This window comes from Hemiscyllium ocellatum, chromosome 18 (assembly GCF_020745735.1).
Source record: "Hemiscyllium ocellatum isolate sHemOce1 chromosome 18, sHemOce1.pat.X.cur, whole genome shotgun sequence".
Lineage (NCBI taxonomy): Eukaryota > Metazoa > Chordata > Chondrichthyes > Orectolobiformes > Hemiscylliidae > Hemiscyllium > Hemiscyllium ocellatum.
The window spans coordinates 41,939,436-41,965,093 of NC_083418.1; the positions used below are offsets into that span (position 1 = coordinate 41,939,436).

The 25,658-nt window shown below is 39.6% G+C and overlaps 1 protein-coding gene across 1 annotated transcript in view; it reads right to left on the bottom strand.

Moving 5' to 3' along the window:
- Positions 1-25,658, bottom strand: part of swap70b (switching B cell complex subunit SWAP70b) — a 130,767-nt gene that overhangs the window by 82,220 nt on the left and 22,889 nt on the right. Inside the window, exons 3-4 of the mRNA XM_060838904.1 lie at positions 18,538-18,714; positions 11,371-11,598 (exon numbers count right to left, since the gene is read on the bottom strand). Of these exons, the coding sequence (XP_060694887.1) occupies positions 11,371-11,598; positions 18,538-18,714 (405 nt within the window). The remainder of the gene's footprint in view (positions 1-11,370; positions 11,599-18,537; positions 18,715-25,658) is intronic.

Here is a 25,658-nt window from a genome sequence, read left to right on the forward strand (position 1 = left end):
CTCAAATCTTTCTTTCTCACTGGGATGTATCTTTGCTGAGAGTCATGAACTATTTTCTTAAATGTCTGCCATTGTTCCTCAACCACCATTTTGACTAAACTCTTTTTCCAGTCCACTCTTAACCAACTCACCCCTTATTCTTATGTAATCCTATTATTTAAATTACATGATGATTAGCTTAGACTTCTTTTTTAAACATGCCTTCGTTAACTGATGATTTATTCTCTGTGCTAAATACCAGCTGTTAGGGGTTGAGAGACTACTCCCACCAATGTCTTCTTCCCCTTGTTATTTCTTATCTCCACGCATCAGTTCCAAAATCATTTCTTACTATCTGCAGACTGTGTTTATATGCAGCAATACCTGTTCATTATTCTGACTCGGGCTCACAAGTGACAGGTAATTTTCACATTACACAAATGCTAGGCAATGTGTCATCTCAACCAAGAAAAAAATTACCTATCTCCCCATGACACATACAAGTATTACCATTATTCTCCTCACCAATATTCTGTAAGTTATCGTTGATCAGAAATTGTAATGAACCAGCCATATACATACTGTAGCTACAAAATCAGTTCAGAGGTTGAGAATTGAGACCAGTAACTCACTTCCTGACACCTCAAAGCCTGTCCACCATCAAGAAAGTACAATTCAGAGGTGTGATGGCTTCAACAACACTCAGAAGCTTGAGACCGTTCAGAATAAAATAGACCAATTGATTAGCATTCTATCTAATACATTCAACATTCACTTCCTCCACTCCTGATGCAGTTTGTACCATCTGTAAGATGCTGTCCAACAACTCACTAAGACTCTTTAGCCAGCACCTTCCAAATTGCTGACCTCCACCACCTCGAAGGACAGGAGTGACAGATACAAAAGAACATCACTACTTATAAACTTCCCTACAATCCACATACCATCCTGATTTGGAATAATATCCCCATTCCATCATTGTTGCTGGGTCAAAATCCTGAGATCTCTTTCTGAAGAGAATGTGAATGTCTCTACACTCCCGGGGTTGCAACTTTTCACAAAGGCAGCTCACTACTATCTTCACGAGAGCTATTAGAGATAGTCAAAAAATGCCAACCTAGCCAGCTTTCTTCACATCACATGAATGAATAAAAACAAAGAAAAAAACTTAAGTTGTGATGTCTCATAATAGAGTTTTAGATTTTAAAATTACTTCTATATTTTATAAAAAGTACATATTTATATCTTGTATCAGGAATAAGTGAACAATTACAAATTCTGTCAAATAACATTCCATCATTTGATTGTTATTGGAAATAAATCATAGGCTATCATCAAGAACAATGCACAAACCAGCCATTAGTAAAGTGAGCTTACAGGCAGCTTCCTTTTTGCAAGCTTGGTTACAGGGGCAGGATAGATTTAAGAGCTGTGTTTTGAAGCAAAATCCATCTGTATATTTAGATCATCTTTCAATTCTAAATTGAATTTGCAGATATTTTGTATAAAGCTTCAGATTGTAGGCACTGAAAATGTATATAAAGGCCAGTTGAGCAAGTTTATGGATTCCATCAGAATATTTAATATTTGAAATTCTTTCTTTCAAGATGATCCTGAACACTTTGAGAATAACAAGGTTTTTTTTTTATTTAAACTCAAACTGTGCAAGGAAGAAAAGGTAAGCAGCCCTCTGTCAGACTTGCTGGCAAATCACTGGGCAAGGCAGAAAATTAATAGGGACTGTTTTCTACTCTGGCTGGGAACATAAGAGGAAAAGACCAGGCACAAAGACAACTAGATAGTTCTGAGGAAAACATCAGGTCTGGAAAAGGAAAATTGTTCTTTAACCCAGATTCAGAGTCAACCAGGATCATAAGGACAAGGAGGAAAAATGTTTACATTTTCTACTTTTCTTGTTCTGCGCAATAGTCTGCAGTTCGTTTAATTGGGACAGAACTGGATTACAATTTTGTTATGATTATGGCTCTTCTCCCACGACTATTTAACGTAAGTTACCAGGAAGACCATCCGGATATCTTATAAAATCAGATTTTAAACAAAAAAGTCAAAAAAAATTAAATAATTCTTGACAAATATAAAGTATGAGTTTATTATCAACAAAAATGCATTCAATAATATGCAATGATTGGCTAGCATTTGCAATCTGCATAAAAAGTGTAAATGCATATTCCTACAAATATGCCCAAAATATAGATACACAGAGTCTCTTTTTCTCTCTCTCTCTCTCACTCTTCAGGAAAGCAAAAAAGAAAATTCAAATTCCTCTGAAAAAGAAAATTAATTGGTCAATAGGTTATTCTTGAAGATAAAACAATTATGCATAGAATGTTCTGGATCTGTTGCTTAGACATTCTTACACGTGCTCAAGTTGCTAATCATGAATGGTTGTATCTGATGTCTTGCAGACACAGCTTGCTCAGGAAACAGAATCTTCAGATGTTCTTATGAAAGAGCAAAGAGGCTTCATTCTGAGCTGGTGAAATGGGTTTTATTTAGTAGGCTTCACTCCAACTGAACCAGATAAAACAAGAACCTCTCCAAGCTTGTGATTATCAGAAACGTAGTCACTATTAAAAGACCCAGCAGGCGCTCAAGCAAAACAAGCAGTTATCACCACATTTATAATTTTTAGGAAGCCATGTTAAAAAAAATGCCCATAGTGAACTTTTAATGATCTCTTTCAAATAAATCACTCCATGTTTACCACAACATTGAAATTAATCCATTTTCAACAATCCTTCAATGTCTAGGTCATCCAAGCAATGTTAAATACATTATGCCCTCGTAACAATTGTTACAAGCAGCAATTGAAGTTTCAGAGCAACACAAAGCAAAACAGCAATTGGTTTCAAGTGGAAACCCCTTAAAGATTGACACAAATGAGGATACGCACAAGACAGCTCCTATTCTTAAACCCATGAGTTTATGGTCACATAATTAAATCCTGGATAGGACATGCATCCCCCTAATCACACAACACTCAAACCGTTTGCAGAAATGATCAATGTACAAAACAGACTATATCATAGTACACACCAACCTTTTAACATAAACAGAAACTGCTGGCGAAACTAAGCTGGTCTGGCAGCATTTCTGGGGAGGTAGCAGAGTTAACATTTTGAGTTGGGGTGACTCTTCAGCAGAACATCAGAAAAATCACCAGACTCAAAACATCAACTTTGTTGTCCCTCCACAGATGCTACTAGACCTGAGTTTCACCAGCAAATTCCATTTTTGTTCCAGCATTTGCAGTTGTTTTATTTTGACCTTTTAACATACATACTTAAAACTGATTATCTACTAACATCAACTTACATTTACATAGCATATCTACATATTAAAACATCCCAAGACACTGTAAATATGCTGCAGCAGCATCAATTTACAGTCATATGGAAAGTTAGCAAAAACACCAAGATGCAAATTACTTTAATTTTGTTTATTTGAATGTATTTTTAGTAGTTACTTTATTAAGAGTGCCCCACATCTTAAACATTTGGTCAATAAAGTGAAAGAACTTCCACTCCATTACAAGCAAATTTTTGCATATGTTAAGTTTGTATTTTAATCTCTACTGTCCAAATGGTTTATATTAAAATACATCACCGGGAAGTAATTTGTTTACTTTCCAGTATTAACTAAAATCCCAACTTCCCATTTATTATCATGCCCCATTTTAACATCAAACCATTTAAATATTTCATTCAAAAATATACTGCTGGAATTTAATCATATTTCAAACAAACCTCAAAATGTCTCCATTTCAATAATGAATCATAAATTGTACCCTCAGATTATCATGGTTTGCAGACATTTTCTGGTTATGGCTGTACTGGTTCTACTTATAAAACATGTCAGGGCATACAAATTCTTTCAAACAGTTAATCTCACTTCCTGACATGACTGAAAGAACAGAACAAGAACACAACCACAAGCCACTTCTTACTGCATGAAATGACCAACAAATGTTAGATAATGTCTTCTAGTTCATCTTGTGTTCAGACAACTAGAGCAAAGGTATTAAAGAAAAACATTTTCTACTGAATCACGAGATTGGAATGAAAATCATAGAATCCCTACGGGTCCACACTGACCCTCTGAATAGCATCATACTCAGGCCCTATCCCTGTAACCCTGCGTTTCCCATGGCCAATCCACCTAGCCTGCATCTCCCTGGACACCATGGGCAACTAGCATGGCCAATCCACTCAATTCGCACATCTTTGAACTGTGGGAGGAAACTGGAGCATCCGGAGGAAATCCATGCAAATACAGGGAGTATGTGCAAACTCCAAACAGACAGTCACCTGATGCTGGAATCAAACCCGATGTCACTGGCGTTGTGAGCTACTGTGCAACTCCTGTGAAAATGTTTGTGTACTTCCCAACAAATATTAAGCAGTGGTTAAGAAATGGCATTAGGAAAATACTTTGAAAATAGATAAAACAAGCTATTATACCCAGTTTTTCAAAAGATTTCAGATATGAATTACACAAACACACAATGTGGCTGCTAGTCATGTAACCTCTGAAGAAATTGCCTCACAGCACCAGGGACCCAGGTTCGATTCCAGCCTCGGGTAACTGTCTGTGAGGAGTTTGCACACTCTCCGTGGCTGCGTGGGTTTCCTCCGGGTGCTCCCGTTTCCTCCCACAGACCAAAGATGAATTGGCCATGTTAAATTGCCCATAGTGTTAGGTGCATTAGTCAAGAGGGAAGTGGGTCTGGGTGGGTTACTCTTTGGTGTGGACTGGTTGGGCCAAAGGACCGGTTTCCACACTAAAGGTAATCTAATCTAAAAAAGAAATCATGGGACACAGCCCATAATAGACTTTTGCTCTAAAAACTAATGATAGTGTTTCCCTTCTTTCTCCCTCATTGCACTTTGTTGAATATTGGGTGGGAATTAGGTTGAGAAGAATGGCAAGGATTACTGATAAACTACAATTAAGTTATCTCCAGAAACTACAAGAAAACAGCAGCTACTATTAAGATTCGAATAGTGACTACTTGTATTTCTTTAGGACTCATAAGACTGAAAGAAAACCAAAATTCAAGAACAAAAATGATAGAAAATGAGTTAACACCTGAAAGATAGGGTATTTAAGATATTTTAATTGTGATCTGGTTAACATCTCAATTGTGTTCAATTCAATAAAAACAGAAGTTCACCATTTATGTCATTTCTGGTATTCTGATAAGGTAGCTTGTTGCAAACTTGGATCAGTTATCTGGTCATGTTTAGTCATGGTGGAGACTCATACAAATAGCCTGGTTGCCTGATTCTTAAGAACAATGATTCCCATTGCTGTACATTTTCCAACATGATGGCAGTGACCAGGCATTTTTGCATACCTATCTTACATTGCCAACATCAACTACAAGAGAAATCTTTGGCCTAAAATCATTTATAAAGGCAGTACAAAGACAAGAGCCTTTGAAGTGCTTGTTAAAAAGATGAAGTTAGCGAGTTTTGAGAAGATTTGTAGCTCAGGTTGAGGTTCTGGACGTAAGTTTGCTCACTGAGTTGGAAGGTTCCGACGTTTCATCACCATACTAGGTAACATCATCAGTGAGCCTCCAGTGAAGCACTGGTGATATGGCATGACATCACCAACCCAAGGAAATGTATGCCCATAAATAAAAAATGGGCCATACCACCACAGCTTCACCAGAGCTTCACTGATGTTACCTAATATGGTGACAAAACATCTGAAAATGAACCTTCCAGTTCAGCAAGCAAACTTACATATAGAATTCTGAATGAAGTATTTACAGCATAAACGTATATCATAAAAATGATTCTTAAAACATACAATAATTGTAACAAAAACCATAGCACAATGAAAATTCTTTAGACTTGTAAAAAAACTGTCACAATACTTCAAACTTCAATTTTTGCAATCATAACACTATAGCAGTCAGTTCAGACACAACTACTCTAAACATATATCTTTGCTTAATTGCTTGACAATATTTTGTTCTCCTAGAAACATGGAGTCCTCTCTTTCCTCGGGGAGATACCTGTACACTGACTGGTGTCTCTCTGTCTCCTCTCTCTCTAGGTAATCTAATAAAAGTCAAAACAACACCAGTTTTAAAAGGGAGAAGTACAGACAATGGTCATTGCAGGAGTGTGTGTTTGGGGGGGGGGGGTGAAGAAGAGAGTGAGAGAGACGGGGGGGGGAGAGAGAGGGGGAAGGGGAGAGGGAGGAGGGGGGAGAAAACATGCACAGTTACTGCCTTTGAGGTTTGAATTCGTGTATTGCTGGACATCGGAGTGCATCTGGGAAAACTATCAAACAGTGAAATTCACAATTGATCTTAGAGAAACTGTTGGGCGAAGTTCACAGCACAGAATCAAATAAGTTAATCGTTGTTTTAAATGTGGCTCACAGAGAATCTGCAGTAGTGAGCAGAGTGGGTTCTTTCTTGATTATATGTTTTTGGAGATATGTCTCTTGATTAAACTTAAAGTATAAGCCATAACTATTAATTTAACCTGGAGCAGTGTTTGTAGAGGAATAAGATGATGTTATTTTATGGGTCTGTATATTGTGAAGGAGCATAAATGGCCTTTAATAGAGTGATATGTACTTCTTGTCAGACGTGGGTGTTTAAAGAGAGTTTAAGGGTTAATGCAGATTATATCTGCCATAAATGCTGCTGGCTGTGAATCTTACCAAATCGAATGGATCGATTGAAGAGACAGTTAGAAGCAATGAGAAATTTGCAACAGCAATAGTATGTGATGGATGGCAGTTATAGGAAGGGGGGAAAGGCTCAGATACAGTCACAGATGGGTTAATTCCAGGAAAAGTGAGAGAGGTAGGCACCTAGGGCAGGAATATTTTGTGGATATACCCATTTCAAACAGGTATGCTGTTTTGGAAAATGTAGGTGGTGATGGATTCTCAGGAGAACGTAGCACGCACAGCGAAGTTTCTGGTATTGAGACTGGCTCTAATGCAACGAGGGGTATGTCGGCTGCCAAGAGATCGATTGTGTTGGTGGTTTCTCCAGTTCGAGGTACAGACAGACGTTTCTGTGGACACCAGCGAAAAAGCAGAATGGTCTGTTGCTTCCCAGGTGCCAGGATCAAGCCTGTCTCAGAGAGGGTGCAGAATGTTCTCATGGGGGAGAGGGGCCAGCAAGAACCTTGTCCACATTGGAATCAATGACATAGGAAGGGAAAAGGTTGAGTTTCTGAAGGGAGATTAGAGAGTTAGGCAGGAATTTAAAAAGGAGGTCCTCAAGGATAGTAATATCTAGGTTACTCTCAGTGCTATGAGCTAGTGAGGGCAGGAACAGGAGGATAGATCAGATGAATGCGTGGCTGAGGAGCTGTGTATGGGGGAAAGATTCACATTTTTGGATCATTGGAAGCTGCTTTGGGGTAGAAGTGACCTGTACAAGGAGGACGGATTGCACCTAAATTGGTAGGAGACTAATATACTTGTAGGGAGATTTGCTGGAGCTGCCCGTGAGGATTTAAACTAGTAAGTGGGGGGGAGGGGGGGCTAGGACCCAGGGAGGTAGTAAGGAAAGAGACCAATCTGAGACTGGTACAGTTGAGTACAGAAGTGAGTCAAAACAGTCAGGGCAGGCAGGGACAAGGTAGGACTAATAAATTAAACTGCATTTATTTCAATGCAAGGGGCCTAACAGGGAAGGCAGATGAACTCAGGGCATGGTTAGGAACTTGGGACTGGGATATCATAGCAATTACAGAAACATGGTGCAGGGATGGGCAGGACTGGCAGATTAATGTTACAGGATACAAATGCTACAGGAAGGATAGAAAGGGAGGCAAAAGAGGAGGGTGGTCGCGGGGGGGGGGGGGGGCATATTTTTGGTAAGGGATAGCATTACAGCTGTGCTGAGGGAGGATATTCCTGGAAATACACCCAGGGAAGTTATTTGGGTGGAACCGAGAAATAAGAAAGGGATGATCACCTTATTGGGATTGTATTATAAACCTCCTAATAGTCAGAGGGAAATTGAGAAACAAACGTGTAATGAAATCTCAGCTATGTGTAAAACTAATAGGTGGTTATGGTTCCAAGCATAGACTGGGACTGCCACAGTGTTAAGGGTTTAGATGGAGCGGAATTTGTTAAGTGTGTACAAGACAATTTTCTGATTCAGTATGTGGATGTCCCTACTACAGAAGGTGCAAAACTTGATCTACTCTTGGGAAATAAAGCAGGGCAGGTGACTGAGGTGTCAGTGGGGGAGAACTTTGGGGCCAGCGACTATAATTCTATTAGATTTAAAATAATGATGGAAAAGGATAGATCAGATCTAAAAGTTGAAGTTCTAAATTGGAGAAAGGCCAATTTTGATGGTATTAGGCAAACACTTTCGAAAGCTGACTGGGGTCAAATGTTCGCAGGTAAAGGGACAGCTGGAAAATGTGAAGTCTTCAGAAATAAGATAACGAGAGTCCAGAGAAAGTATATTCCTGTTAGAGTGAAAGGAAAGGCTGGTAGGTATAGGGAATGCTGGATGACTAAAAAAATTGAGGGTTTGGTTAAGAAAAAGAAGGAAGCATATGTAAGGTACAGACAGGATAGATCGAGTGAATCCTTAGTAGAGTATAAAGGAAGTAGGAGTATACTTAACAGGGAAATCAGGATGGCAAAATGGGGACATGAGATAACTTTGGCAAATAGAATTAAGGAGAATCCAAAGAGTTTTTACAAATACATTAAGGACAAAAGGGTAACTAGGGAGAGAATAGGGCCCCTCAAAGTTCAACAAGGAGGCCTTTGTGTGGAGCCACAGAAAATGGGGGAGATACTAAATGAGTATTTTGCATCAGTATTTACTGTGGAAAGGATTTAGAAGATATAGACTGTAGGGAAACAGATGGTGACATCTTGCAAAATATCCAGACTACAGAGGAGGAAGTGCTAGATGTCTTGAAATGCATAAAAGTGGATAAATCCCCAGGACCTGATCAGGTGTACCCTAGAACTCTGTGGGAAGCTAGAGAAGCGATTGCTAGGCCTTTTGCTGATATATTTTTATCATCAATAGTCAAAGGTGAGGTGTCGGAAGACTGGAGGTTGGCTAACGTGGTGCCACTGTTTAAGAAGGGCGTAAGGTCAAGCCAGGGTACTATAGACCGGTGAGCCTGACCTCGGTGGTGGGCAACTTGTTGGAGGGATTCCTGAAGGACAGGATGTACATTTATTTGAAAAGGCAAGGTCTGATTAGGGACAGTCAACATGGCTCTGTGCGTGGGCAATCATGTCTCACAAACTTGATTGAGTTTTTTGAGGAAGTAACAAAGAGGACTGATGAGGGCAGAGCTGCAGATGTGATCCATATGGACTTCAGTAAGACGTTTGACAAGGTTCCCAAAGGGAGACTGGTTAGCAAGGTTAGATCTCACTGAATACAGGGAGAACTAGCTATTTGGATACAGAACTGGCTCAAAGGTAGAAGACAGAGAGTGATGGTGGAGGGTTGTTTTTCAGACTGGAGGCCTGTGACCAACGGAGTGGCACAAGGTTCGGTGCTGGATCCTCTACTTCTTGTCATTTACATAAATGATTTGGATGCAAGCATAACAGGTACAGTTAGTAAGTTTGCAGGTGACACCAAAATTGGAGGTGTAGCAGACAGCGAAGCGGGTTACCTCAGATTACAACAGGATCTGGACCAGATGGACCAATAGGCTGAGAAGTGGCAGATGGAGTTTAATTCAGTAAGATGCGAGGTGCTGCATTTTGGGAAAGCAAATCTTAGCAGGACTTATATACTTAATGGTAAGGTCCTAGGGAATGTTGCTGAACAAAGAGACCTTGGAGTGCAGGTTCATAGCTCCTTGAAAGTGGAGTTGCAGGTAGATAGGATAGTGAAGAAGGCGTTTGGTATGCTTTCCTTTATTGGTCAGAATATTAAGTACGGGGGTTGGGAGGTCATGTTGCAGCTGTGCAGGACATTGGTTAGGCCACTGTTGGAATATTGCGTGCAATTCTGGTCTCCTTCCTGTCGGAAAAATGTTGTGAAACTTGAAAGAATTCAGAAAAGATTTACAAGGATGCTGCCAGGGTTGGAAGATCTGAGCTACAGGGAGAGGCTGAACAGGCTGGGGCTGTTTTCCCTGGAGCGTTGGAGGCTGAGGGGTGATCTTATAGGGTTTACAAAATTATGAGGGTCGTGGATAGAGTAAATAGGCAAAGTCTTTTCCCTGGGGTTGGGAAGTCCAGAACTAGAGGGTGATTGGGGAAAGATATAAAAGAGACCTACGGGGCAACTTTTTCACACAGAGGGTGGTACGTGTATGGAATGAGCTGCCAGAGGAAGTGGTGGAGACTGGTACAACTGCAACATTTAAGAGGCATTTCGATGGGTATATGAATAGGAAGGGTTTGGAGGGATATGGGCCGGGTGCTGGCAGGTGGGACTTGATTGGGTTGGGATATCTGGTTGGCATGGATGGGTTGGATCAAAGGGTCTGTTTCCATGCTGTACATCTCTATGACTCTATAACGTGCCTCATGACTTTGTCATCAAGGCCATAAATTTAAAGTTTATAAACTGTGTAATTTTACCTAACTGTGTGCCTGGTTCACTTTTTGCTTGCTTTTTTAAAGGTTTAGTGAGGTTCAAAGTAAATGTTTTGTTTCAATTTCTCCGAATTTACCTTGGTTTCTTTTGTAGCTTGTATCTAATATTTCCCCTGAACTGTCTGAAATACTGAGGCTAAAAAAAACATCAAATGAAATTGGCAATAAGATATCTTCAAAGGATCTTTATCCATTAGCTTTTTTTTTCCTTTCATGGGACCTATATAAATAAAATCTTATGACTTTTCAACCTGATTTTCATGAAATACCATTACAACAGGAATATTATTTTCATTTATGCTGTTGGGTGGTGGCCATCTCAACTCAGTTTTCTCCTCTTGTGAATTTCCCCATCTGGATATAGTCCTCCAATATCCAAGAAGATGCTATGAGCAGCTTGATGAGAGATCTCTGCCAAAGCCACTCAATTCTGCTTCAAGCCATGAAATGTAACTCAATAGATACTCATCCCTTTGATGTCCTTATCATATCTACCTGAACACCCAGGGAGATTAAAAACACTAGATAAGTTATGAAACTGAATATTGACTCATGCTACACAAAACATGACTACTAAAACCTTCTGAAGAAATACACTGCTGTCTTTTGCTGGACTAGATAAGCCTGAGTGTCATAATGAAGCTTTTTTTAAAAAACAAGACACTTCTTTCACATCTTTCTGTAACCACTAATTACATTCCACTCAGAAAAAACAGCATTACCCAACTAAGAGAGTTTTGGGGGAAAACAGAAGGGAATAAGCCCGAGAGATGACAAAACCACTCTTACCTGTTTCAGCACATCCAGAATGAGCTCACAGTAAACTTCATTGATTGCCATGGACAACGTTTGTCTGTTCATGCCCTTAGAGAACAGGCCAGAGCCAATCAGTTCAATGAACTCCCATGCAGAAAGGCCACAGCGCTTGGCACCAAGTTGAGTTCTGTAGTCTTCAAACTGCTCTTGCTGCCAATTAACTCCCATTGCTTCAGTCAGTTTTCGTAGGAAATATTCAATCTGAGCAGTGAGAACAGGAACATTTTGTTGGCGTAACTATTAATACAAAGTTAATGGCTTAACATAATATTAAAATGGCATACATAAATAGAATAATTAGTTTTATTTATACAAATACAAGGAAGCAAAGGCCATGAGCAAGTTTCAGGTCTAATGCTGTGTAGGTATCTATCTGACAATAGGCACACAGATAGGGTTAGAAGAGAGACAGAGAAATGAAGGATGACGGGGTGGTGCATAAGGAGGTTAGCGAGAAAGAAAAGACGGTGAAAGTAAGGAGTCAAGAGGAAATGGGTACCCGTAAAGTGAAATTTAAATGCACATTCAATGTCTGTGTGAATTTAGTCTCTGGCATTGTCTGTGTTGATCAAGGACCTTTGATTCTGAAGGTTATCAACACTCTGTCTACCTGAACTGTGACCAAAGGCTGTGGTCCTGATTTCTGCTGTTTGGATTCAACTTCAATAATAAGTGAAAGTCAGTTGACTCTTATGTAAATCATCGTCTATCAGAAAGCACAACTGGTGCATGATGTGAACAAAACAGAACTAGAGATTTTCATGGCAATGCTCTACTATAAAATGAGAATCCCTGTTAGCAAGAGAAAAGTAGAATGATGCTTGGTACATAGTTAAAAAATCACACAATACCAGGTTATAGTCCAATAGGTTTATTTGAAAGCACTAGCTTTCGGAGCACTGCTCCTTCATCAGGTGGTTGTGGAGGACACAATTGTAAGACACAGAATTTATAGCAAAACTTTACAGTGTGACATACATAGTGAGTCCTGCATTAGTAACTTTTGCAAAATTCCCTGAAGTCAGAGGAGTGTTAATTAACTTCTTTGAAGCTAAATCCAACTACAAATTGCAATATATTCAGGACTCAATTTTCTATTGCAATGTTCAATTTATGTAAAGGAGCTATTGATGCTTTGATGATGTCTTCCCAGATCACGTAAGCATTTTCTCATCAGCAGCATAACAAAGTATTAGTGAGGTCACAGGCTGGTTGCTATGGAGAAAATATCAGCAAGGCTTTCTAATCCTGCATATCAAAATTGCAAAAACAAAAGGCTCCTTTAGGAGTTGCTCAGCTATTACTTAAGTAATGACATGCATTTCAGCACACAACTGTTAATGAGAAGCAAGATTCTCTTGAAAAGCCATTAATAAGTGGGAGGAACACAATGGTCCATGTCAGAATAGGATCTCTATCAAACAGGAAGCTCAACACAGCATGTTACCACAGACTAGAAATGGACCAATAGCAGTGCGAGTAAATGCACATCCTGTTAGGAAGGAACCCTTTCAGAAAACGTCATTTCTATTTTTGTGCATAAAAGGGATAAACAATAAATAATTTATGTAGTTTAAGTTCCCTCTCTATTACACGAGTTCCACCTTCTTTGACGTAAACATTTTTTCAGGGAATTCAGCCCACGCCCATTTATAAATCATTTCGTATTACATACTGCTAACCACAACATTTAATTAAGTAATAAAAACATTCCCAGTATAATCAAATGCATAAATGAATAAAGTGTTCCCTGACCAAAATGAAACAAAAGCAAATCAAAACAATGTTCTCTCTTCTATAATTAAAAAAAACTCTTACCAATTTAAGTTCACCCAATCATCGCTTGTCAATGCTGAACTGGTAGATTTGATGATCAGGCTCATGAACATACATTTGAAGTCAAATATTACAAAACTAGAACTATTAAGATTATTACAAGTTATAGAAAAGCAGAGTTAAAAGTATCGTATTCACAACAAACATCAAAAATTTACAACCAGATTTTAATCCCTTGAGTTATCGATCAGGGAAATTTAGAAATATTTTTATGCATTTCATAAAAGACTTCTGCAAAGAAACATCAGCAGTAGGTTATGAAGACAATTACAAAAGTCACATGGTATTAGTTTTAAATGGCAGACTACATATTAGTTTGGAGCTTGTACTCTTAAGGTATTGTCTACGTTCAGGTAGCTGCTGAAATCACGAATTGGAAACACGATTTATAACAGGAATCAATAGGATAAGTTACAGCCAATCAAATTTTTGATATCTACAACACACAAAGCAAACTAAAATTCTCTGAAAATCATATTTTTATTAAATATTTTAAAATTCCAGTAGAGAAACAATACAAGAACACTAAAAGAAACAAAAGACATGAGGACTAAACACTGAGCCTTAACATAAGGTGAAGTTGGTGGCTCACAAATTATTGATCTACACAATGTTTTGGGCCCATATCCAAGACAGAAATCAACACGAGTGAGTACTTGCAGACCTGGGAATACAGTGCTGTCATCAATATTTCCACGAGCAAGATCTTTCATTTTAGTTTTGTTGACATTTTATCATCGTATTTTGCCTCCCATACTGCAGATAGCTGAGCATTGACACAATGATGCGTGCTGTGTAAAGTGTACATTAGAGAATTTGCAAAAAATGAATGTGCTGGCAGGGAGTTTACTGTATTTGTAACAGCTACTGAAGTATATTCTTCAAAAGTCTTCCCTAATCTTGCTGTCATAATGAACTTTGTTCTGATGCATTTAAAAGCAATTCAAAAATGGGATCAGTACAACCACAGCTCTTACTATTATAAATAACCAGCAATAAATTTCAAGGTCAATGATCACACTTGACAAACATCACAAAAGTCTCTGATAAAAGGTAAGAAATGCAATGAATCAGTGTGGATTGACTTCCAGAAAACCTTTTGTAAGATACAGCATTGTAGCAAAGTATATTACAAGCTCAATGGAACTTGGTTTGAAGTCACAATCTTGCACACAGCCACATTAGCAATGAAACTCTTCAACTGTGTGCTAATATTTACCATCACAATGTATCCAAACTTATTCAAAAACTACTGTCTAAAAGGAGCAGGTATTAGGAGGGGTGACTAGAAGCTTAGCTGAAGAGTTGAGCATCAAAACAGGTCCTGAAAGGATGACAGGAAACTGGAGAAGTGGTGCAGTTTGGGAAAATAATCCACAGTCTAAGTTTTTAATGACAGGATCACCGATGCTGCAGGCATGCAGATTTCCAGCAGTGGAGGGTTTCTTTGGGTTGCGATGGGCCAAGGAGTAGGAGCGTACTGTAGAATTAAACAAAGTTACATACAGGAGAGCCCTGGAATGGACAAATTTGCAGGTGACAATAGCACAGGTGAAAATTTCAAAAGCAGTTCTGCCAAACTGGGAATGGAGAATTCCAATGTCACTAGAATGAAAGCAGAAGATATTTTATAATGGAGAATCTTTAAATTCAGGTTGACATAAAATGCAAAATCAAGGCTGCAAACAGTCTGGTCAAATCCAAGGTTGGGGCAAGAGAGTGAGAAATGAAATGAATGGAAAGGATCCAAAGTTTTTGACAGGAGCCAGAGATGATGGCTTCAGTCTTCTGAGTCCTTAATTGGAACATTACTCAAACAAGAACAGTTGTTAATTAAGTAGTCTGACAACAAAGAGACAGAATTTGTTTCGAGAGGGTAGACCAAGTAGAGCAAGATATGGAACCCACATGTATCGATGATGCCATTTGAAGGTGCATGTAGATAAGAAAGAGGAGTAGAATCTGGTGATGCTTCAGAGTCACGTGAGAAACTGGGATAGAACCCATTGCTCAAAATGCTTCAGCTAGAACCAAACTGGCAAGAATGAAAGCAAATGAGGGAAATCCGAGTGAGTAAGAAATTGGCAGAAAGGTTGTTAACCTACACAAGAATATCAAACATTGAAGAGGGTCTAGGTCACTTGTGACTTTGATTCAAGTAATTTCAGTATTGTGCTGGGGTCTAAACTAGATTACTAAAATTCAAAAACAGAGCTGTTAGAAAGATGGGCACAGATTTGGGAGACAACAATACATTTGAGTTTCCATAACATACATCTTTGACTCTATGACTTTGGGCAGAATGGTGTATTTTCAGAGATTAGGTTTTCAGGGGCAGTTTTAAAAGAAAGGGTAAGGACCCAAGTGGAAACTATTTACAATATCAACTACCAACAAGAACACAAACATCAGCAGTTTTATGGATAGCTTTAGAGAAGCATGAGAGCAAGATAAAAGAAAAGCTAGAGATACAGGATCAGTTTTAGGGTGGAGGAAATGTGGAGTTTGGCTTGATTGAAGGTCAAAGGAGACACCTGAATGCTCTCAGTTTTAATGGCACAGATCATAGTCATCAAGCATAAGTTGTCAGCTTAGCATGCTCATAGTTTTACTTACATTATGTCTTACATACTTTGTTACTTAGCTTGAATGTGATCTTTGATCATTAACAAGGTTTTACATTAGCTAATTAGAATATTGCCTGAACAAACATTTAACTCTGCACTTGGATTATTCTAAAGTTCACAGTACAGCGATTTTAGCACATTTTGTGTTAGAAATTGTTCAAAATTTTAGAGTTAATCATTGAAACATTCGGTCATTCTGATCACCAAGATCACATTAAATTCAATGGTTACTCATTTTAAATTTGCATAGTTTGTCTTTTAGTCTTTGCTCATGTTGGCTGAAACTGAACTCTTAGGATTTACTACGATTTTCATCCAAAGATCGCACAATCAACATTTTAAAAAGTTAAATCAGTTTATCCTGTACTCAAATGCAAAACTAAATGCTTCATCCCCTTGACTGCCTTGTAGTGGGCAATATGCCAATCATGCTTAAGTTAACACATGCTTGTAAGACTCAAAACAGTGTCCAACATTAAATGTGATGATCTATTGGATAGCATTTACAAAATAATCCTGACTGCACTAAGAATTACACCACAACCTAAGATTATCCGTAATGAGCATTGAATAACTCATTTGCACATGCTAGAGGTTTACATTTATTCACACAAAGAGCCATGTTCTTTGTTGATAAAAGGAATAAGTCCACTCATAGCCTTTTCTCATCAGGTAAGGGGCAATCGGAAACAATTCCTGAAACATCCCTACTGTAACACACTGACCAATCAGATTAAATTAAAACCAGGCAAATTGTATCAGTTAATTAAAATTGACTGTAAACAATTTTTCTGCATCTCCACATTAACCAAACAGTACCCTCTGAATTTAGTTTCTTACATAGAATAATAGATGTGTACAGCATTGAAACAGACCTTCGGTCCAACCCGGCCATGCCAACTAGATATCCCAACCCAATCCAGTCCCACCTGTCAGCACCCAGCCCATATCCCTCCAAACCCTTCCTATTCATATACCCATCCAAATGCCTCTTAAAATGTTGCAATTGTACCAGCCTCCACCACTTCCTCTGGCAGCTCATTCCATACACGTACCACCCTCTGTGTGAAAAAGTTGCCCATATGTCCCTTTTATATCTTTCCCCTCTCACCTGAAACCTATGCCCTCTAGTTCTGGACTCCTCAACCCTGGGAAAAGACTTTGCCCATTTACCCTATCCATCTCCCTCATAATTTTGTAAACCTCTATAAGGTCACCCCTCAGCCTCCGACGCTCCAGGGAAAACAGTCCCAGCCTGTTCAGCCTCTCCCTATCGCTCAAATCCTCCAACCTTGGCAACATTTTGGTATATCTTTTCTGAACTCTTTCAAGTTTCACAACATCTTTTCAATAGGAAGGGGACCAGCATTGCACGCAATACTCCAAAAGTGGCCTAACCAATGTCCTGTACAGCTGCAACATGACCTCCCAACTCCTGTACTCAATACTCTGGCCAATAAAGGAAAGCATACCAAACGCCTTCTTCACTATCCTACCTACCTGCGACTTCACTTTCAAGGAGCTATGAACCTGCACTTCAAGGTCTCTTTGTTCAGCAACACTCCGTAGGACCTTACCATTAAGTGTATAAGTCCTGCTAAGATTTGCTTTCCCAAAATGCAGCACCTCGCATTTATCTAAATTAAACTCCATCTGCCAATTCTCAGCCCATTAGCCCATCTGGTCCAGATCCTGTTGTAATCTGAGGTAACCCTCTTCACTGTCCACTACATGTCCAATTTTGGTGTCATCTGCAAACTTACTAACTGTACCTCTTATGCTCACATCCAAATCATTTATGTAAATGACAAGAAGCAGAGGACCCAGCACCGATCCTTGTGGCACTCCACTGATCACTGGCCTGTAGTCTGAAAAACAACCCTCCACCACCAAGAGTCCCTATAATGCAGAAAGAGGCCAATCAGCCCATCAGGTCTGCACTGACCCTCCAAAGAGCAAACCACCTAAATCCAAGGCCTCACCCTATCCCTGTCGCCCCACATTTACCAATGGTTACCCAATGAGCTTGTACATCCCTAGACACAACGAGGTAATTAGCACAGCTAATCAACCTAACCTGCATATTTTGGAAGGAAACTGCAGCAACCAGTGGAAACCCATGCAGACACGGGAAGATTGTGCAAACTCCACATACACAGTCACACAAGACTGGAATCATACATGGGCCCCCTGGTGTTGTGAGGAAGCAGTCCTGATGACTGTAAGATGAAAAGCTTCAAATACACGTCTCTTTTGGCAACATTTAAATTCTGTATGACTTAATCATACTTTAAAAGTGAAATGACTTCCTCTCCTCTCCTGTATTTTCTCTCCCATTCACTGAAACAACAGGGCAGTTGAGTTCTCAGAAATACGTCTCAAATCCTCAAAGTCTTTTTCACCACCCATAAGTCTCAAGTCAAAAGATTAGATAGAACCCTCATGTGAATGGGTGTGCCTACAACAACACAAGAAGCTCATCATTATCCAGGACACAGCAGTTCACTATACAGTATTAGTCAGCCTCCACGTCTCTGGCCTCCGTTTCCAAACCTTCAGCATACAATGTTTGCAGTTGAACAGGCACAGCTTTCACAACAGAAACTCACCACGTCAGTCTGATCTTCCCCTAACCAAGCATGCTGATTTTGTTTATTTGAAGGTTTACCGAACTTACCTCTTCTGGGACTATGATGAGAGGATACACATCTTCTGACAGGAAATTGAAGATACACCACACTTTAAAAGTATCATCATCACTGATCAGTAAATTGTTGCGGTTCAGATTTTTCTTGACACACAGAGTCCAGCACATCCTATTGAAGTCAGATTTATCAAAGCTGTTTGGTTGAACCTTTAACAGAGTAGGAAGGGCGTGGAAGAAAGAAATAAAAATAATTAGGAAGAGCTCAGGAAAAGTTGAAGCAAACAAGGTGATTGTATTTCTTTAAATTTCTAACTTTCCGTCAAAAAGTTTGATCCTTTTTCCAAGATATGTTAATAACAACGAGAATGTCCACTGCCAGTCCATGCCACCAAGAATTCCCCTTTGTAGCATTAGCAGAAACACTAAGCATCACTGCATGGCAAGTTGTTCCATTCACCAAGCACAAGGAAACTTTAATTGCTTCTGCTGCACAACCTTCACCATAGAAACTGAGTAGTTGGTCAAGAACAAATTCCAAAAGGCTAATTCTATTCAGTGTACTTCAAAGCTCTCCAATTAGTAATACATTAATTATGCAGCTGATTAAAATCTTTAACTGTACAAGGTTGCCTTGTAGACCAAACCACAACTACAGCTCTCAATAAAGTTACACAATTACAGTTCAACTCAGTTAGCAGCTAAGTCACAACTTCCCCCTTTGCAACTTCAAGTCACATCATGAAGGATTTGCAAGTTCTGCGGAAAATCATTAAAACACCAAACTTTCAATTTACTTATTTGGAATCCAAGTAATTCAACTTCTGTTCACAAAGCCAAACAGCATGGAAACAGATGAGCGTACTATAATCCCAAACTAAACTTTCCCCACCTGCCTGCGCTTGGCCCATATGCCTCAAAACATTTCTTATTCATGTACTTATCTAAATGTATTTTAAATGCTATAACTGTACCTGCATCCACCACTTGCTCTGAAAGTTCATTCCACACACAAACTAGTCTCTGTGTAAACAAAATTTCCCCTCATATCTTGTATAAATCTTTCACCTCTCAACTTAAAAATATGGCCCTAGTCTTGAAATTTTCCACCCTCGGAAAGGACACCTGCTTCTCACCTTTTCATTTCACCACGTGATTTTATAAACTTTTATAAGGTCACCTCTCAACCTCCTATGCTCCACCGAAAAAATTCCCAGCCTATCCAGCCTCTGCTTATCACTCAAAACCCTCCATTCCCAGCAACATCATGGTGAATCTTTTCAGAATTCTCTCTAGCTTAATAATATCCTTGCTATAAGAGGGAGACCAGCAAGGGACACAGTACTCCAGAACACGGTGGGCGGCACGGTGGCACAGTGGTTAGCACTGCTGCCTCACAGCGCCAGAGACCCGGGTTCATTTCCCGCCTCAGGCGACTGACCGTGTGGAGTTTGCACGTTCTCCCCATGTCTGCGTGGGTTTCCTCCGGGTGCTCCGGTTTCCTCCCACAGTCCAAAGATGTGCAGGTCAGGTGAATTGGCCATGTTAAATTGCCCCTAGTGTTAGGTAAGTGTAGGGGTATGGGTGGGTTGCTCTTCGGCAGGTCGATGTGGACTTGTTGGGCCGAAGGGCCTGTTTCTACACTGTAAGTAATCTAATCTAATCTAAAAAACAGGCCTCACCAATTTCCTATACAACCTCAATGTAACAACTCAACTTCTACACAGGTAGTTCATCTATAATGCGACGATAGCATTCTTGTTCAACCCTGAATTAGAGAAAAATCATGCTTTAGAAATAGCACATAAAATTGTTGGCGATGTAATTGTACTATAGCCAACGCATGTTTTAAAAATTTGCATTTTAGGAACTGTGTACCCAATTCGTCAATTGTGTTACAGCAAATTTGCTTTAATGACATGCATGTTTAGTTAGATTAGATTCCCTACAGTATAGAAACAGGCCCTTCGGCCCAACAAGTCTACACCGACCCTTCAAAGCATAACCCACCCAGACCCATTCCCCTACCCTATATTTACCTCTGACTCATGTTCCTAACATTATGGGCAATTTAGCATGGCCAATTCACCTGACCAGCACATCTTTGGATTGTAGGAGGAAACTGCAGCACCTGGAGAAAACCCATGCACACGCAAGGAGAATGGCTGTGTGGAGTTTGCACAGGCACTCAAGGCAGGAATTGAACCCGGGTCCCTGGCACTGTGAGGCAGCAGTGCTAGCCACTGAGCCACCGTGCCACCCTAGCAGAACAACCTGTTCTCAAAAGTCCGAGCAATGAAAGCAAACATTCTAAACGCCTTCTTAAACACCCTACATGTGATGCAACTTCGTAGAATTATGTACCTTAACTTCTAGGTATCTCCATTCCACAACACTACCCAAGACCCTACACATAAATAGTATAAGTCTTGCCTTTGTTTATTTTACCAAAATGCACCACCTCGCATTTATCCAAATTAAACTCCATTTGCCACTCTTCAGCCCATTGACTTAATTGATCAAGGTCTCTTTGCAATCTTAAACCACCTTCTTCATGGTCTACTATAGCACCAATCTGGGGTCATTCAAAAACTTACAAACCATGCTCTCTATATTCTCATCCAACTTGTTTATATTAATGACAACAAAAGTGGACACTGTACCAATCCTGCGGAACACCGCTGGTTACAGGCCTCCAGTCCGAGAAATAATCCTCCACCAGTATCCTCTGTCTCCTGCCGTTAAGCCAATGTTGTATCCAACTGACAGCTCACTGTGAATCCAGTGTGATCTAACTTTACTAGTTAGTCTATCACACAGAACCTTGTCAAAGGCTTTACTAAAATCCAAGTAAATAACATCTACCGCTCTGCCCTCAATCAATCTTCTGGGTTACTTCCTCAAAACATTCAATCAAGTTTGAGAGACATCATTTCCCTTGCACAAAACCATATAATCTCAAATTATTCCATGCCTCTCCAAATGTATATACATCCTACCTTTCAGAATCACTTTCAACAACTTACTCACCACCAAAGTCAGACTCAAAAGGTCTATAATTCCCATGCTTTTCCTTACACCCTTTCTTAAATAAAGATATAACATTAGCCATTCTCCAGTTCTTGGCACCTCACCCATTCTTAATAAGATCTTAGAATCCATTATTAAGGATGTGATTGTGGAGTACTTGGAAGTGCAGAGTAGAACAGGGTTGAGTCAGCACAACTTTGTCAAGGGGAGGTCATGCCTGACAAATCTGTTACAATTTTTTGAGGAGGCAACAAGTAAGTTAGACAAAGGAGAGCCAATAGAAGTGATATATTTGGATTTCCAGAAGACCTTTGACAAGGTACCACATAAGACACTACTAGATAAGAACCCTAGATGTTAGGGGCAAGGCACTGGCATGAATAGAGGATTGGCTGACTGGCAGACAGTAAAGATAAAAGGATCTTTTATAGGATGGCAGCCAGTGACTACTGGAGTTCCGCAGGTGTCAGTGTTGGGACTGCAGCTATTTATGTTACATACGAATGATCTGGACGAAGGAACTGAGGGCATTGTTGCTAAGTTTACAGATGAAACACAGATAGGCGGAGGTGGACAGGTAGTGTTGAGGGGCAGGGAGGCTGCAAAAGGGTTTGTAGAAGCTAGGAGAGTGGGCAAAGTAGTGGCAGGTAGAATACAATGTGGCAAAGTGACAAAAATACAATATTGTCAGAAGAATAGAAGTGTAAACTATTTTGTAAATGCAGGGAGGCTTTGGAAATCTGAGGGACAAAGGGGCTTGGGAGCTCTAGTTCAGGATTCTCTGAAGGTTAACATGCAAGTTCGGTTGGTAGTTGGGAGGGTAAATGCAAGAGGGTTAGAATGCAAGAGCAAAGACATCCTACTGAAGCTGTGAGAGACTCTGGACAGTCTGGATTTGGAATATTCTGAGCATATCTAATGTGGATGTTGTTGAAAAGGGAGATTCATAATGATCCTCGGGATGAAGAGTTTGGCATTTAAGGTATGGTTGAAGACTCTGGTTCTGTACTCGATATAGTTTAGAAGGTTGAGGGGGATCTGACTGAAGTTGAGAGCGTAGTGCTGGAAAAGCACAGTAGGTCAAGCAGCATCCGAGAAGGAGAATCAATGTTTCAGGCAAAAGCCCTTCATCAGGAATGGGCTGATGAATTCCTGATGAAGGGCTTTGCCCGAAAAGTCAATTCTCCTGCTTCTCTGATGCTGCCTGACCTGCTGTGCTTTTCCAGCACTACACTCTCAACTCTAATCTCCAGCATCTGCAGTCCTCACTTTTGCCCCAGGATCAGATTGAAACTTACAGGAGTCTGACAGGCATTGAAAGAGTGATGTGGGGAAGATGTTTCCCCTAGTAAGAGAGACTAGGATGCAGGGGCACAGCCTCAGAATGAAGGAAAACCCTTTAGACCTGAGATGGGGTGTAATTTCATCAGCCAGAGGGTGGTAACTTTGTAGAACTCATTGCCACAGAGGATTGTGGAGGCCAAGTCATTGAGTGCATTTAAGACAGAGAATAGATAGGCTCTTGATTGGTAAGGGCAATAAGGATTATGTGGAGAAGGCAGGAGAACGAGGTTGAGAAACATATCAGCAATGATCAAATAGCAGAGTAGAACTGATGGGCTGAATGGCCTAAATCTGCGCCTATATTTTATGGTCTTATGGCCTAATTTATAGATTCACAGAAGATTGCAATGTTAAAAGGCACACATTTCTAAACTCTCTAAAAAACATCATACCAATACAAATAAAACCTGTCAGCTTACAAGCAATCATAGCACTTGCCAGCATTAATCCTTCAAGAACTGTGCTTTCATCCCGTGATGGCCTTCCTTTAGATAATTGCAGAAAAGTTCAAGCACAAACATCTATTTAAGTTATAAACAGGCCTCTTTTTATGCTCAATTGGAAAGTCACAGGCAAGATACCTGGTCAAAATTACATGGAAGTGGTTCAACCCATTCTGCTTTCCACATCATTCTCTTGTCAGGTTGAACAGACCCATACGTGTCTGTGCAAGTGCACAAATTTCACACATTTGATTATGTTTTAATATTTGCAAACAGCCTGAGAAATAAGTTTTCTTAAATTAATTAAAACAAAGAAAATTTATATACATTCCTTCAAACAAAGGCAAAAAAAAACCCCAGAAACACAAAATGTTTGTATTTGAATTAAATGTTTTCCCTTCCCTTGGTGAAATACCCAGCAATTATTATCAGGTATATCTATATTAGAATTGTGTTCAGAATAGTGACCAGTCAAGAGCTAGTGACAGTATTGTCACCCAAGTTAGAAAGCTGTGGGCAAAATTGTTACTCTCACAGAAATGAGCAAGATTAATACCTCAGCGCAGAATTAACTGGGACATTATCACAAGTGTCATCTTCTCAATAAGACTTTACACTGACGTCCGTTCTGGCATCTCAAGCATGCTTATTTACAGACAAGCAGGGTATCCTCCTAGAATCTGGCCAATACATGAACTTCCTGTCTACAATTTGGCTGCCATACTTCCCTACAATAACAGCCTAATACTTCAGAAGTACCCATTGGACAATAGTCACTGCACAATGAACTGCAATTTCAAATAAACACCAGGACAATGCGCCTTGGTGGACCAATCTGCCCAGACTCTAAATTATGTTTATTTCCTATTCCACTTAGATATGTTCCTATATAAACTAGCCTTCAACTAATATCAGAAAAGGCTGCAGGGCCATTGTAGCTGCTGGTCCAGACAATAACATAACCTTTTGCATTGTTAACCTACCTTGTATTCTACTGAACTATCCCCTAACGATGTTATCCCCTAACTAAGCCACTAAAACAAAACTGTGACTGATTCAGAGGAAACTTTGGACAGTGTCAACTTCAGTCAAGAATGAGAGAACAATTTAGTTGTTGATTCTTCACAAATCTTCTCATGGAGAATTCTGCATGGTATGTTGCCTTCCTCATGACAGAGTATGGAGAAGATGCAGAATATTGTGCAGGGTTGAGGAAGACAATGAGCAAGCTAGGAGGAGGAAAGGCAATTGCCTTGTAGTATTTTCACTGGACTATTAATCCAGAAATTCAATCAATATTCTAGGACCTGGCTTTAAATCCCACCCTGGCAGATGGTGAAATTTGAATTCAATAAAGAATCTGGAATTAAGGGTCTAATAATGACCATGAAACCATCATTGATAGTCAAAGCTCCAACTGGTTCACTAATGTCATATAGAGAAGGAACTGCCATCCTTACTTGGTCTAGCTTACATGCAACAGCAATGTGGTTGACTCTTAGGGATGGTCAATAAATGCTGGCCTAGCCAGATATGGCTACTTCCTGTGAGTGCCAATTAAAAAGTTTGATTCCCTGAATTGAGGAAAGTGATACATATTAGGACTAGTACTGCGCACAAGTGACAATGTTAACTTAAAGATGGAGAACATCAAAATGTGACACGATACAGAGGTGAGGGGGGAGGGTCAGATTCTTGAGGCAGAAGACGCACTCTGGGAAGGATTTAACATCAAATGCAAAAGGGATGTGGATGTATTGTACCTCAACAAAAATAAAACCAATGACTTCATAGAAAGGCCAGGTCCAGTTCAGGAAGGTTACATTAGTAAACATTCAGCATAAGTAGAAAAGACTAAATCAAGAAAAAAGAAAAATGCTGGATAATACAAGAGGAGACTGCGGTACATATTAAATAGAAGATAGTGAGGACTGCAGATGCTGGAAAGTCAGAGTCAATAAAATGTGAAGCAGGAGAAACACAGCAGGTCAAGCAGCAGCAGAAGAGTAGCAGAGTCAATGTTTCAGCTCCTGCATGATATATTAAATAGACGCAGATTAACAAGGACAATGATGAATGCAAATAAAAGCTTAGAACAGAAGTATCTAAACTCAAAATGTGGTGAATAAGGTTGGGTAAATGCAAGCACAAATAGCCCCTAAATTCTTGATTAATTGGAGATACAGATTATAGATGTACTCCTTCTGGTTTTATTTATCTTGCTATTTTAAATAAACCATTTAAGTGGATTGTAACATTCAAAGACAGCCGTCTGCTCTAAGTTTGAAGAAAATAAATTTTATCCTGAGAATCTATCCTCATAAGTAAGATTTACAG